Consider the following 14,584-nt stretch of genomic DNA (forward strand, 5'->3'; position numbering starts at 1 on the left):
GTACTTGATCTTCTCTTTTTTTCCCCCCACACCAAACCTCTTTGCCAAAAATAGCCGATCTTCAAGCTCAGATCTGCTATTTTTGGCTAATGTTGCCCTCAGAAAAGGAATTCAAGTGGTTAATGTAAAAAAAAAAATCCTATCATACAAACATTTGGTGCCCCCCCTGTAGTAACTCTGATGACCCCCTGTTGAAGACCCCTGTTTTAGAAAATGCAATGATACATAGATCATCTGTATTTCATAAGCAAAAACAGCAAAGCACTTAGCAGGTCTGTTTTTATTTATCATTATCCATTCGTAAAGGTTCTGGAAAACGTCCATTGCTGAATATAACACGTTGAGGAGGAAGTTGGAAAGGCATTCAGTGATTGATAGCTGCAATTCCAATACTCCAGTTCCTGTTGACCTAGTCAACTACACTAACAAGACAAAGGTTGTTGACAGAGAGTGTTTTTTCTCTTGAATTCATAGAATGGGACATGGCATCATGGCAACAGTTCAGAGGTCTTTGGGCAGTACTTGTTTGGGCAGTAAATGTCCCAAAAGAGTGTACCAGTAGTACTTTGATCCATATCAAGATTGGCCTCAAATGTCATCAGTTGTAAGATACAAGTTTTTGCTCATTTCATAGATGTGGGGTGAAATATGATGGCTGGACAAAGCCATTGGACAAGAAAGGGTGCAAAAGCCCTCCAGTGGCTGAAAGAGGAACAGCACCAGCCGTGTGGAAGATCATATTCCCAGAGCTGAAGGTGGGGAAAGTTTGGTGGTGGTAAACACTTGCAGAACTCGAAACACAAGTAGACGGACAGGGACTGACGTTCACCAGAGAGTTCGGGCCGGGCTGCAGCGTGCTGTCCGCGCCGGGGTTCTGCTTTTTCCATTTGGTTCTCCTGTTCTGGAACCAGATTTTGACCTGGGTCTCGGTCAGACTCAGAGAAAGGGCCAGGTTCAGTCTCTCGCACACGGACAAGTAGCGCGTCGCGCGGAATTTGTTCTCTAGGGCGACGAGTTGCTCGTAGGTGAACGCCGTCCTGGCGCGTCGTGGTTTAGCGCTGCAGGCCTGGTCCGAGCGTCGTCGCTTGTGCGGTGATGACGGGTCGCGGGTGGTGGCCGCTGTCGCAGCACTGCTGCTGTAGCGCTCATCCTCCTCCTCCTCCTCCTCCTCCTCTTCTTCATCCTCCTGCTCCTCCCCGGTGCAGGAGTCTGGTTCTGTGGGTGAGGGCAGCAGAAGCGGCTCGGCAACATCACCAGCATGGTGCTTTGCAACTCCAGAATGTTCTGCTCCTGTGATGTCTCCACCTATAAAACAGAAAGCATTTCATATGAGTGTGAGTGTTGATGAATTGAATACATGGGACCACTATGCTTTTGTGTTATCCGTGTAGCCCAGATGTATGACTGCACCCCTGCTGTTTGCATTTCTGTCTAATAAAGTATTCAATCAGTCAATCAATCAATCAATCAGGTATTTGCAGCATATGGGTAGGCTATATTATACTGACCTGTGTTTAACCACTTGAACCCCAGCATCCATATTAGCCAAAACATTAGCACATAAATAGCAGATCTACACGCTCACAACACAATACAACATTGTTGATCGACTATTTTTGGCTTGCTGTAAACGGGAAAACTTTTTTTTTATTAAAACAGACCTGAGTTGCAACAGTACTGTTGCAACTCAGGTCTGTTTTAATAAAAAATAAAAGGTTTAAGTGGATGGTTAAGCCTATATTTCCTTCTTTTTTCTTGCAGCGCAAGAAATTACTTGCGCCAGTGGTGCTGAAAGGACAGCGCCATAGCATTATAGTTCACTGTTTCCCAAAGACTGGGTCGGGGCCCATTTGTGGGTCGCGGAACATTTTTCATGAATTAGGAACTAATTCAATGATTTGCAAAACAATTTCATGAATGAATAATAAAATCAAAATACAATCAAAGAAATTCCATAAACTAGTAAACAAAAGTTCAAGAAGTAGTGAAAATAGCCGCAACCAGTCGCTTGTAGATCTCCTATTTTCACTAGCAGCATGAGTCATAAGGAGACATCAAATTTCTCTTATGGGTCTGAGCTCAAAAGTTTGGGAACCACTGCCTATACTACTGTTTCAAATCCCGGATCCACTTGTAGGATACAGGTAAGAGACGGGGGAAGGGAAAGTTAGCCCTATATCTTAAATGTCCACCGAGGGTTCTCTTCGTACAGTTCAGTAGGCTACCATTTATATACAAAGTACACAAGGCCTAAAGTCGACTAACAGCTGTCAAATGTTTGATTAGGATCCTGAGGTTGTGCAAGTGGAACGAAGCTGCATGGGTTCATAGTGGGGGCTAAAGGGAGGCTTGGTCACTAATCCTTAAATAATTTATAAACCACACATTCGCCTCAAATGTCATGTTGCGGAAAGAAATCCAGTTTAAATCCAGCCGCACCGTCTCATGCAGCCATGACGTGCTAATGGAGTTTCATATTTGTCGGCGGATCGATAAATGTCATCTATTTAAAGGGAAGTTTTAATCGAACGGTATTTAGGATCAGACATGGATGGGGTGTGAAGTTTGTACCTTGCAAGGTGCTGGAGGGAGATATGCAGGATGCAGTAATGGGATATCGATCAAAGCGCACGGGGGCATCCTCAATGGGACGATTTAAACAATTATCTGTGCGGCCTGTCCCAATGCCAATCACACTGGGCTGGGGCTCTGGGAGCAAAGCCTTTTGTGGCTTTTCTTCAAAGGAAACGTAGCCTTGGAAATTAAGGGAAGGTCATACAGAGATGACAATAAATCTGATAGGCTGCATAAAACAGCGACCCATTCCAGGCTCCAGCTGGCCATTGGACAGTTTAGTTTATGATTTCGGATCGAAAGCTTAAAAGTAATAGGCTACTAAATAAATAAATACAATCGGAATCTAAATTGCTGATGTGCATTTTGATTGATTGAATATTTTATTAGACAGAAATGCAAAACAGCAGGAGTGTGCAGTCAGACACTTGGTCTAAAAGGATAACACCAAAAAAGTCGTTTCGATCTTGTTTGCATTGGGGTCCTATACAATAACATAAAACATAACACCATTCAATATCATCACAAATATAAAAACACTATTTATTTTAAGATAACTATAACAACGAAGGCTATAGCTTGTATAATTTGATGAATTTGCACATTAGGATAGTATATAAAATAAATAACACAATAGTACACCAAGCGGCATTTAAACATATGAAATCAAATTCTAATCTAGCCTATATTGGAACTTTTCCTACCTGCTTTCGTGCATCGCTCAACTCTGTTGTCTGTGAAGCTCGCGTCCAAACTTTCTCCTTCCACGCCGCCAGACGCGGGGAACTTGGCGACGACGGAGTGTTCGTTGATTCTTTTGCTGTTGAATTTCTTTGGATCCAGAATATCAATGATAGAAAATGAAATCCTATTATGACTGGACGTCATCATTACCCCAGAGTCTTTGGAATCCAGCATTCTCTCTTTTCTGAACCACACTGCTCTCTCAATTGGAAACAGAAGATGGGAAATGCAATTTCTTGTGCGCAATTACGCGTGATGTGGAGAGGAACTTGTCATAGTTTCCTTATCGGCTTCTTTAAGGTTGATGATGAAAGTACATCAGTGGTGATCCCTCGGTGCTGCCTAGTCTGTTTGATCCGCTTCTGTCTGTCAGCCGGCTGTGTCACTATGTCAGTCTACACAGCGTGATGGTAGGTGAATGGAAGCGCGCTGTCTTTAAAGCGCCTGTCGTCCCTCTCTGGCCCCATGCACCACGTGACACAAACACTATTAGCGTTTCACACGACCTGTAATGGGCTCAAAGGATTCGTCGATAATCACCCATATCATTAAATTCAATAATACACGACCTGAGAGTAAATTGGGCACAGATGGCACTTGATCCATATCGGAGATTACCCCGTCTCCCTCTTTTGGCAGTTAACGGTCATACTGCTCATTGCGAGCGTTCCCATGAGCTATACAGACAAACTTTCTCTTTGAATACATTTGTGATAAAGGATTTGTATTTCACATAAACTCAGCCAATTAATTTGTTGCTAACCATGATGATGTTCTATTTTTTAGTTAATTTTAGTTCAGCTTTTTAGGTCTTTGTTTGTTTTTACTACTCGTGTTTATATGTTTTGGCATAGTAGGCTACTATTGTATTTTTGTCTGTCATTAAATGTTTCAATGAATTGAATACACACGAACCCCAATGGAAACAAGCCATAGAGCTTTCTTGGGTTTTAATCCTTTTAGCATCCTTTTGTATAGAACTGTACTTTTTGTGCTTTTTTGCAAACTGTTAATAAAGTATTCATCAATCACTCAAATTTGTATATGTCAGTATTAGGCACGCTATTGGCAATTCGCGTGCACACACACACACACACACACACACACACACACACACACACACACACACACACACACACACACACACACACACACACACACACACACACACACACACACACACACACACACACACACACACACAATAACTTAAAAATACTTCACACTGCAGCAGTTATTGTTAACATGGATGTAGGCGTTTTCATATACTCTATATGAAATATTCCTTAACTTTTCCCAAAACAGGAAATATTATCCCTGAGAACACATCTACATGCAGAGAGCATAGAATGTGTTGCTTTTGAATTGATCTGAAAGTAATTCCTATTCCATAATGGCTTTCTCTAATACACAGTAGTGAATTTAACTTTAAGAGTGTGCAAATCTAATCAAATGGACCTGTATAATGGTCCACTTGGTTACATTTGTACATTTTTACACACTCTTGTATAGTCTCATAGTTACAAATGGATAACGTAGCACTGCAGCTTTTACTGTGCATTCAGAAGGTTTATAATTTAGAATATAGAAAATTATTTGAATGGTCTTCAGTCCTTTTAGCTGGTATGTTATCAATAAACAATGATATTTGCTTCCCATATCTCAGTTAACTTAATATTGATGCATGATAATCATTATTCACAGTAAATCTGGCAAGATCCTTAAACCTAACCATTAGAATAACATTCACAACATTAATGGAAATCTGTAAGGATTAACTTTATAAGACTGATTGTTTTCTCACTTTATGATAGCTGTTTGCAATAAATCAATGCACACTTGAGACTTTGGTATTAGGTTCAATAAAAAGTGACACACAGTAGGGCTGTTTAAAACCTTGATGGCTGAAGATGGCTAAACTGTAGGTTGGATCTGTGCGTAGGATCAATATTCTTAACGGGTGTCCAATACTGATAAAAGTGGCTGGCCCCTGACAGTCATTTTGGATAACCTACTGGAAGGATAGGCCAGTGGCTGCAACACCACAAGGGAAGAAATGCTTATCCAATTATCGAATCCTTGCCTGATCTACAGTATTAACATTGATGAGAATTTAAAATAGTTTTCTTCATGAGATATGAAATATTTAATGCTGTATCCACCCCTGCCACACATTGCGGAGATTTTACAAATTTTCAATTTTGGTTTTCCCAGCTGGCAGCTGCCATGCTGGTGGTAATGTGCTGCCAAGTGGTAATATGCTCTTGCTTGTGTATAAGCATTAGCATATTTTACCACATAGACCTGTGAGGTCTTACCTATATTGTCGGGGCAAAAGGGAGACCGAATTGCCATTACTGTGTCTACAACTTTGTCTGGTATATTTCTTTAGCCCCTAGTTCCTGTCCATGCTTGTGACAAGGGTGATCCGATCAATTTACACACTGTTTAACAGTCTGTCAAATACCTCCCCATACACAGCTTCCTGTGTTACTTATATGGCTGAGGTTGATTGTTCCTTTACATGGCTGTTTCTCGTTCCTGGCCCAGTACAGCCTGGTGATATGGTATGTTTCTGTGGTAGTTACATAGTCAAACATTTGTTAAAGCCGTTCCTACAGGCTGTCTGTGTGTCCACATTAGCATATGTATGGCACTTGTACTGCCATTAATGTAAGCCCTCCATATGAATGGAGCCGGCTGCACGCTGGAGGTTTATAACTTCCTACGAGGGAACTCAGTGGTCAGACATCTGTTTGTATGGGGCTGGGGGACAATGAGGAGGACCCCTGGGGTACAAAGAGGCCCCCAGGTAGACCCCAGAGGACAGGAACGGCATCTGGCCCTGTTCTGAGTTTGGAACAGCCAGAGCTGCAGTTCAGAGGAGAGTTCCCCGTTGGAGACCACAGGGAGCCAAGGAGACACACTTCCATACAAGACCCCCCTCTGGGGTCAATAAAGTCATCACATCACCAGGGAGGCTGCCCCGAGTCTGCTAAACGTCAGATAATTTGTCTAATGGCAGGAGCGCCATTATGAGCCGGGCTTCTTTATTCACATGCAGTGTCTATTGTGTCTGTAGCCGTCCACTGTCGCCCCAGCTCTCCTGTAAAGTGATACTGAAACAAAGGATCAGTGAGTGTTGTCAACCATTAGAGGCGGAGGTTAGCCCTTCTGTCCCGCATTCCTAAACCTTGTAATTGTTATATTTTGTCGTTAAACTTTAATGGGAAACACTGCTGAGCAGGACCAACTGTTAAGTGCATTCCTTTGTATGATACTGGCTTACATATTACTATCATCAAGACAAGTCAAACTTCAGTTGAATGGAATTTCAGACAAAGGGAAATTTGTATTATTATGCTTCCACAGAAATACATACACGGTATACATAAAAATAGCCGCATACAGTTCCTACATTTTAGTTGTTATGATGCAACCATTCAGGTATGGCGCTCTCTCAGTTGTCCATCAGTGCTGTCTCACAATCAGTTGGTAGCTTGCCACGGTACCTGCAATGTGAGTCAGATTCAGTTGGCATCGATGTGTCGAGATCGATGCAGCGCAATCTTCCTTTGCAGGCAACAAAAAAAAAGTATCTCTCCTTTGCCAGTTCTCCTGTCTCCACAGTGTGCCGACGGGCACTGCTGCCAACGGCCCTGTTCTCACTGAGACCTCTGTGTTTGTTTGACTCTCTCTCCAACAACAAGGTCAGTGGCATTGCCCAGTAATTGTCCTAACGGCCCGTTGTACCTGTTGGGTGGGGGCGAGTAATGAGAGTTTTTCATTACGGGCGGGACGGGTGAGTGCATCTGGCAGATGCTGACAGGCAGCAGATGTGTAAAGTTGGGGGTGATTTGTAAAAGGGTCGACTCCATCGTAGATGGAGGGGATGGAGGGCGACACGGGTGGGGTGGGGCTGAGGGAGGGGGGGGGGGGGGTAAATTATGCCGAGGGACACTGTCAGTCACATCGCGCCCCTGTCACCACAAGGTAAAGGTCAGTTCAAACTCTGCTGCTGTTGATGGCTAACATCCTCATACAGAAGGCCATGTGGACAGACATTGAAAACTCTCCACTCTAATCTCCTCAACTTTAAAACTCCATACAGTAGCAGCAGTGCTTCAGTTCAAGGTTTGGTAACAGCATTTCTGCTGCAAGATCGGACTACTGCAGGAGTTGGCTGACCCATTGTTGTAAGACCCCGCTTTGAGCCTGGCTCCTAGACAATGTCTCACAGAGACCCTTGTTATGGCCAAATGTACACACTACACAGGCTCACACATACCTGACTCCTTCAACAGGTCTAAATAGGAAGATTTCTCCTGGAATCCTCCTCGAAAAGAGCAGAATTGTGCCACATAGATTTTTGATCAGCCGCATTGTGAGCCTGTAGATCTGCTAATTTCACTACTTTTGACAATTTCTTTCTTTATTTTACCTGGTGTTTTCATCAGGATGGGGGTTTGTGTTAGAGTCTAGCACAAATGAGAAGAGGTTTAGAGTTCCCATTGCTTTGTGATCCTAATTTGCCACAGCTGAGCAGGGACGGCATCAGTAGGAAGACAGTGATTTGTATTGAATTCTGTCTCATCCAGAACACACACAGTTCGCATGGATTTCCTTAGGCGCTTGTGCGGCGCTTGTGCCCCCACGTTACCGCAGGTCTGCAACATGGCATCGGAAATCTATGAAAATCATAAATGTCAGCTGTATAAAAGCCAGAGTTTATTGTATTGTATACTTTCGTGTAGACTTTCTGTGGTCATTTCATATGGTGGCTGATTGTTCAAGGCATAATGAACAAGGAAATGGCTCGGTTATGATAAAGAGATGACATAAAAAGTAAAAGATTAAAGTTTATCTCGCACACCAGTTTGGCCCCCAAGCAGACTTTAGGCACGAAACCCCACTGTGTCCAGTTAGTACAAAGCCACTTAGGGCTTACAACTTCAGCTCTTGTTCTGTCTGTAAAAGAATTGATGCTGGTACCTTGGCATGCATGTCCATTGTCCACTCGACACACACACACACACACACACACACACACACACACACACACACACACACACACACACACACACACACACACACACACACACACACACACACACACACACACACACACACACACACACACAGCTGCTATGGAGCGCACTATACTGTAGTTATGATTGCTCTTTGAGTGCAGATAGAGTGTGAGTGTGTGTGTGTGTGTGTGTGTGTGTGTGTGTGTGTGTGTGTGTGTGTGTGTGTGTGTGTGTGTGTGTGTGTGTGTGTGTGTGTGTGTGTGTGTGTGTGTGTGTGTGTGTGTGTGTGTGTGTGTGTGTGTGTGTGTGTGTGTGTGTGTGTGTGTGTGTGTGTGTAAGAGAGAAAGAGAGAGAGAGGGAGACTGCAGCCATCTCTCCATAGAGCCGAGGCCTGCCCGTAATGACTATGCGTTCATTGGCATCTGCAGCGGGTGTACTGTCACTCAACGTGAGCATTGATTAGCCATTGTTCTGAGAAGGTCACATCATAATTCATTAACAATAATTACTCCCACATTGCCACCTGCACTCCTTCACTCGATTGCCCCTCTAAATTACGAGCAACCATCACGCTCCGCCCGTGGAACAATGAAGATGTATCCACGACGTAAAGGCAAGAGCTATTAGTTACATTATTTAAATGGACCCGTTTAAACCTGGGGAGCTGTCTTTATGAAGGGCAATTAGGCACTAAGCATAATTGATAATTCGTACTAATTACAATTAGGAAATATAAATAGTGGGGATGAGATTAATCATCATTGTGGCGGTGCACAGTGCAGCCGTGGTGCAGGCTGGGTAGGTGCAATGGAAGGCAGTGGCCTATGCACCATTTATCTCCATCTAGCGCAGAAACAGATTGTGTTTGTCCCTTTATATTTCTCAATTGACGATTATCTCTTTTTTGTTTCTGTGTCCTTGCCAAATAGGCCACCAGGTTGTCGGACATTGGGGATGGGGTAACCGTAATGGAGCACAATGCTGCATTAGACATAAAAAAACAACAACAATATAGGGAAAATATCAGATCTACGAACATTGCGATGCAATGCGTTGTGAGCTTAAGTGTGAGCTTTAGTGGTTAAAGGGGTACATCAGTTTAAAACACTTCTGAGGTTATTTTAACATCTACTCTGGCTTTTGTGTGCATCCCAGACAGTTTTTAAGTTGCTTGATTCAATATTTAGATATTTGATATTAATTTGTACCTTCAAACTCCATTTTAACCATGTTAGACTAATTGAAAACACATGTCCCTGGTTCTGGTGACTGATATCGTCCTTCTAATGCATCAGGGGACCGTGTTTTTTAATTAATCGTTTCATTTATTTTATTTTCATTAAATATAATGATGTATATAAAAAATAAAAATGGACAATATCAGTCACCAGAACCAAGGACAAGTGTTTTCAGTGAATCTAACGTGGTTAAAATAGAATTTGAAGGTACAATGGAAGGGGGCGTGTCTGATAAAATGAATATCAAATTTCTAAATATTGAATCAAACAACTTAAAACTGTCCGGGGTGCGAACAGTTGATGTTAAAATAACGTCAATGTAATGTCAAGAAGTGTTTTAAAGTGAAATACCCCTTAAAGTGTGAGCTTAAAACAACTCATTGTGCTGTGTATGCACAATGGGTGAAATCTCACTGAGCAGCTTCATGGACTTCCCCTCGATTCTAAGAATGATGCTGTCAAAGACCTTCTGAGGTGCTCGATTGACTTGCAGGTCAGTCAGTATGATCCACAGTTTAATGGCCAATGAAGGAAAGATGTTCTCCTCAAACACCATCATCTGTCATGTGAAGCCGGGTCAGAGTTCTAATTAGATCTCTGCCCCTCACCTCCAATTTGCTCTTGCTCCCAAGTCCACCTGGCCTGACCTTTGAAATTCATGTCTCGGCCAAGGGGAACTAGGAAGCCGGTCCTAATCCGGTAGCCACCGAGCTACCATTTCAGTTGAGGATGGCAATTTTGTTGGGACACGTTGAAATGTATCCAGTCCCCTTCCACCCGATGACTCTGGTTGTGGGTTCAGGGGAAGATTGATTACTTATGTAATGAGTTGTTGCCATGTAAGGGTAAAGGTGACCCATCAGAAAACCCACCTCCATGCAAAAGGAAGATACCACAGCATACACATGCACGTGTCCACAACATAGTCAGCTGCATTGGTAAGTCAATGTAGACATCAATTGTCAGGAGGTCCCATTGTTCTTAGAGAAGGCAGGAGTCTGATTTGAATACAAATACCATGCCATCTTAGCTGAGCAAACAAACTAATTGAAAAGATCAGCCTTGCCTCTCCTGTATGTAGGCATGTTGACTCAGATGCACCTCAATGAGACATTTATTGCTTTATTCAAGAGGAATTTTAATTAATCGCTGGGCCTGTGTGTGTGTGTGTGTGTGTGTGTGTGTGTGTGTGTGTGTGTGTGTGTGTGTGTGTGTGTGTGTGTGTGTGTGTGTGTGTGTGTGTGTGTGTGTGTGTGTGTGTGTGTGTGTGTGTGTGTGTGTGTGTGTGTGTGTGTGTGTGTGTGTGTGAGACAGACAGACAGACAGACAGACAGACAGACAGCTTCATTCATGCTTTACTCAGCCTACTCTCCTATATACGTGTGTTTAACATACACAAGGCCAGAGGTCAGTGGTTGCGTTAAAAGCGAGCGACAGGGAAAGATAAACTATTCATGGGAACGAAGAGCAGACCCTACACAGAACCCCTCCCCCCCACCCGTCCCAGCCAGCCCCACCCACTCAGCAGGCCAGCATAACAGCCCCAAAGCTGTCTAATCAAATGCTCCTTTCCCTGAGGCCATTGATTATAATTCTCATCCCTTACTCTCTATTATCTATGTCCACTCTCCTTTCTCCTCTGCTCTTTCTTCTTTTCTCTTCTAATTGCTATACCATAATTGGTGGGCAGTAAGTAATTGCTATATTATATCAATCCCATGAATATTCAATGTAACGACTGTGTCATTATATACAGAATCTATCGCCATAAGTAATCCATTTGATTCATTGTGGTTTTGGAAGCCATATAGCCACACACGTTGTTCATTGCAATTTAATATAAAATCTGGCATGGCCTAACAGAACTTGGGAAATCCCATCAAATATAATCCAGAAATGCATCGTCCCAATCCCTGCTAATGCCTATTGTCTGTGTGGTCTACCAGAGTGCCGGGCCCTACGCCGTGAGGGCCCCCCATCGACGGCAGGCAGCCAGTGGTAATTGCTACAGTGAGCGCTGGATCAGTGGAGCTGCTTTAATCAATAAAGTCTTCATCAGCCATTTCCCCTGATGATTCCCCCTCATTTCTCCCCTAATTGCTCTTTTTCATCAAACAAGGTCTGCGCCGTAAGCGGCCGTGTGTGTGTGTGTGTGTGTGTGTGTGTGTGTGTGTGTGTGTGTGTGTGTGTGTGTGTGTGTGTGTGTGTGTGTGTGTGTGTGTGTGTGTGTGTGTGTGTGTGTGTGTGTGTGTGTGTGTGTTTGTGTATGTGTTCCCTGAAGCTTGGAGTTTCAATCCTCCCTCTCAATGGACTGTGGTAGCAGCAGCAGATTGCTAATGGAAGTTGTGCAGCAAACAGCTGAGGGAATCCTTTCCTCCCCAACTTGACTGTGACCTCCATGGTAGGAGGATTACTGTTGATCCAGGCTCTAAACTCCCCCAGAGCAGTTTCACCTCTGACACCGAGCATGACCACTGACTCAATCTAAGACTGCAACACTTTCAGCGGAAGCAGTGAGCAGGAAAAAAAGAGACAGGATGTAGACAGGAGACACAAGTGAGTGTTCATGTCATGTACTGTAGTAAGCACCCTCAAATAAATCTAATTCAAATCTATTATTAGATCTCATCAGACGTGTTGTGGATGTGCTCAGCTTGACCCTAAATTATGATGGGAAGAGGAGCAATGTGAATATTGGGGCATGAAGTTTGAATGAGATGTCAGCTTGTTTATTAAATGTAGTTAGATTTTGAATCACATACCACATACATTTTCTTAGGAGTCTAATTACTCGACCACTTCTGCAGTTTTTTGTTTTGTTTTGTTTGTTTGTTTTTTGTTTACTTTTTTTAAAGAAACACATTTAGGTTTGATCTAAAACCTAATTTTGGATAACTATACATTTCTTCAGCATTGCTAATGAAATAAGTTGGCAAAGCCAATAATATTTTGGTCCATGGGCAGGGTATATTCACTCCCCTCTAACCTTAATCCTCAGACCTTTTGGCCCATGACTCCGACAAAGACCCGGAAATGATTGGGGCATAAATGTTGTCCTTTAGCGTTTATTGTCCTTCACTGCTAGTAAATCAGTGTGGGTCCTCTCTTTTCCCTTGGGGGAGGGCCACTTGGCTCCATATGCGTCCCCTGGCTCTGGATGGCTGGTTGCCTCCGTGCAGGCATCACTGCCCATGTGGAGCACCTCCTACTACCACCAGACATCAGCAGCAGCCACTGGGTTGACTCTAGCCAGGTAGTATTCTCTGGGTGGTGAAATGGGGAATAATTTCTGGGGGAAAATAGTAAGAGTGTGTGACAATGACGGTGGATTTATCGCATGAAACCGTTTTTACGGCACAGCAATCCATTCTCCTTAATGCCTGTTGGGGTCCTTCCCTCTACAGGGAGGCAGAAATTTGATCTGGTGGCCAAGTACATTTGCACATACCCAGAATTTGTCCTCTGCATTTAACCCATCCTAACTATTTGGAGCAGTGGGCAGCTACTAAACAGCACCCAGGGAGCAGATAGGTGTTCAGTATCTTCCTCAAGGACATTTTGACACAATGCCAAGAGGAGCCGTGATTGCACGTGGAACCTTCCGAATCCTAGGCAAATGTTCTACATCCTGAGCCACTAAGCTCCATATACTTAACGGTAAAGCAACATGTGTTCCTATGTATTGGCTCCCGGAGTCCCTGTTGGTAAGATAGATGGATTCGGCTGAAAGTGCTCTTCATCCCCACTAGCTCATCGTAGAGGGGGTAGGAGGGTTCGTCAGGATAGCTTCATCTTCGTCTCTGCAACCACCTACAGCTTATTCAGTTTGACTCCTCACCAGCTTGTTCAGCTTGTTACTGTCCATAGATGTTTAAGAAGTCATTTGAAAGTGTAGTTCAAGATTGAGGTTTACTCTTGATTAGACATGCTCCGCCGACTGTGCTAACAATAGGCTATATAAAACAAGTACAAAAAAGAAAGAAAGAATACAAAATATAATAGGACAATCATTTAGCAACTGGCATATACAGAAATGAAGCATTGTGTAAGTTTATGTAGAACATAATTATCTCAACCATAGTACAGTCCTAACTTCATTGCTAAGAAGTCAAATCCAAACTTATTGACTACATACATACATAACTGAACCTGGAACAAACTGCCCAAAATAATATTCCTGCCCACAACCATGAAGACTAAGTTTCAGTTCAAGTTGTGTCCCCAGCTTGGCCGGGCAATCCAACCAACACAATTGGTTGTATTCGTTGTTAGGAAATTGGCAAGGGGCCGCATTCTGTTTCTGCATTAGCGACTCCTACAGGTCGGTCGGGGCGCCCATTCAGCAGGGAGTGCAACTGGGATGGATAGCATGTTCCTTTACACGCGTAACACCTTCCCTGTGACCAAGGGGTGGTGGCTCGCCCTGGTAAAAGCACATACCACATAAATAAGGCTATAGTCCTTCATGCAGCTGGCCTGGGTATGAATCCAACCCGAGGCTCTTTGCTGCATGTCATCCCCCCTCTCTCATCCACATTTCCCCTTTGTCTCTAAGTCACTGTCAAGAATGAAGCAAAAAAAAATGTTGAGCAAACGGTACAGTTCTGGAATGTACGTGTGACATGATGCATGTCACAAGTTACCTTTGTTTGTGTCTTTTACAGGGAGGACATAAAGTTAATCATGTCATAACAGCTCACACAATTATAGAATTGCCATCATACATGCTCTGTGCCACTATATAATAAATACCATTTTGATTAATATGCCCTTGGGGTCTGGTATTCTGTTTTGTGATTTATGTGTAAGCTTTAGGCTCGTTTACTCAAAGGCCTTTATTGAGAAAATTAGATTTGAGTTGTCTAACAGGCGGACCACTCATCTCCTCAGTAAACTGCCATACATTGTGCCGCTGCAGGTGTTATCGACATATCCCATTACAGAAGTCTTCACGTTTTACGGCTATGTCCATAAATACTTCCTGCCATTGCCTGGGAC

General features: G+C 43.3%; 1 protein-coding gene across 1 annotated transcript; it reads right to left on the reverse strand.

The window, feature by feature from the left end:
- Positions 1 to 628: 628 nt before the first annotated feature.
- On the reverse strand, positions 629 to 3,462 carry LOC311058632 (NK1 transcription factor-related protein 2-like; the record flags this gene model as incomplete). Its single annotated transcript, XM_084076096.1, has 3 exons — positions 629 to 1,305; positions 2,572 to 2,754; positions 3,279 to 3,462. 3 exons carry the CDS (start codon positions 3,460 to 3,462, stop codon positions 629 to 631), a joined length of 1,044 nt encoding a protein of 347 aa, XP_083932222.1.
- Positions 3,463 to 14,584: the final 11,122 nt, after the last annotated feature.

Source organism: Gymnoscopelus microlampas (assembly GCF_963454915.1).
Source record: "Gymnoscopelus microlampas genome assembly, chromosome: 13".
NCBI classification, from domain to species: Eukaryota; Metazoa; Chordata; class Actinopteri; order Myctophiformes; family Myctophidae; genus Gymnoscopelus; species Gymnoscopelus microlampas.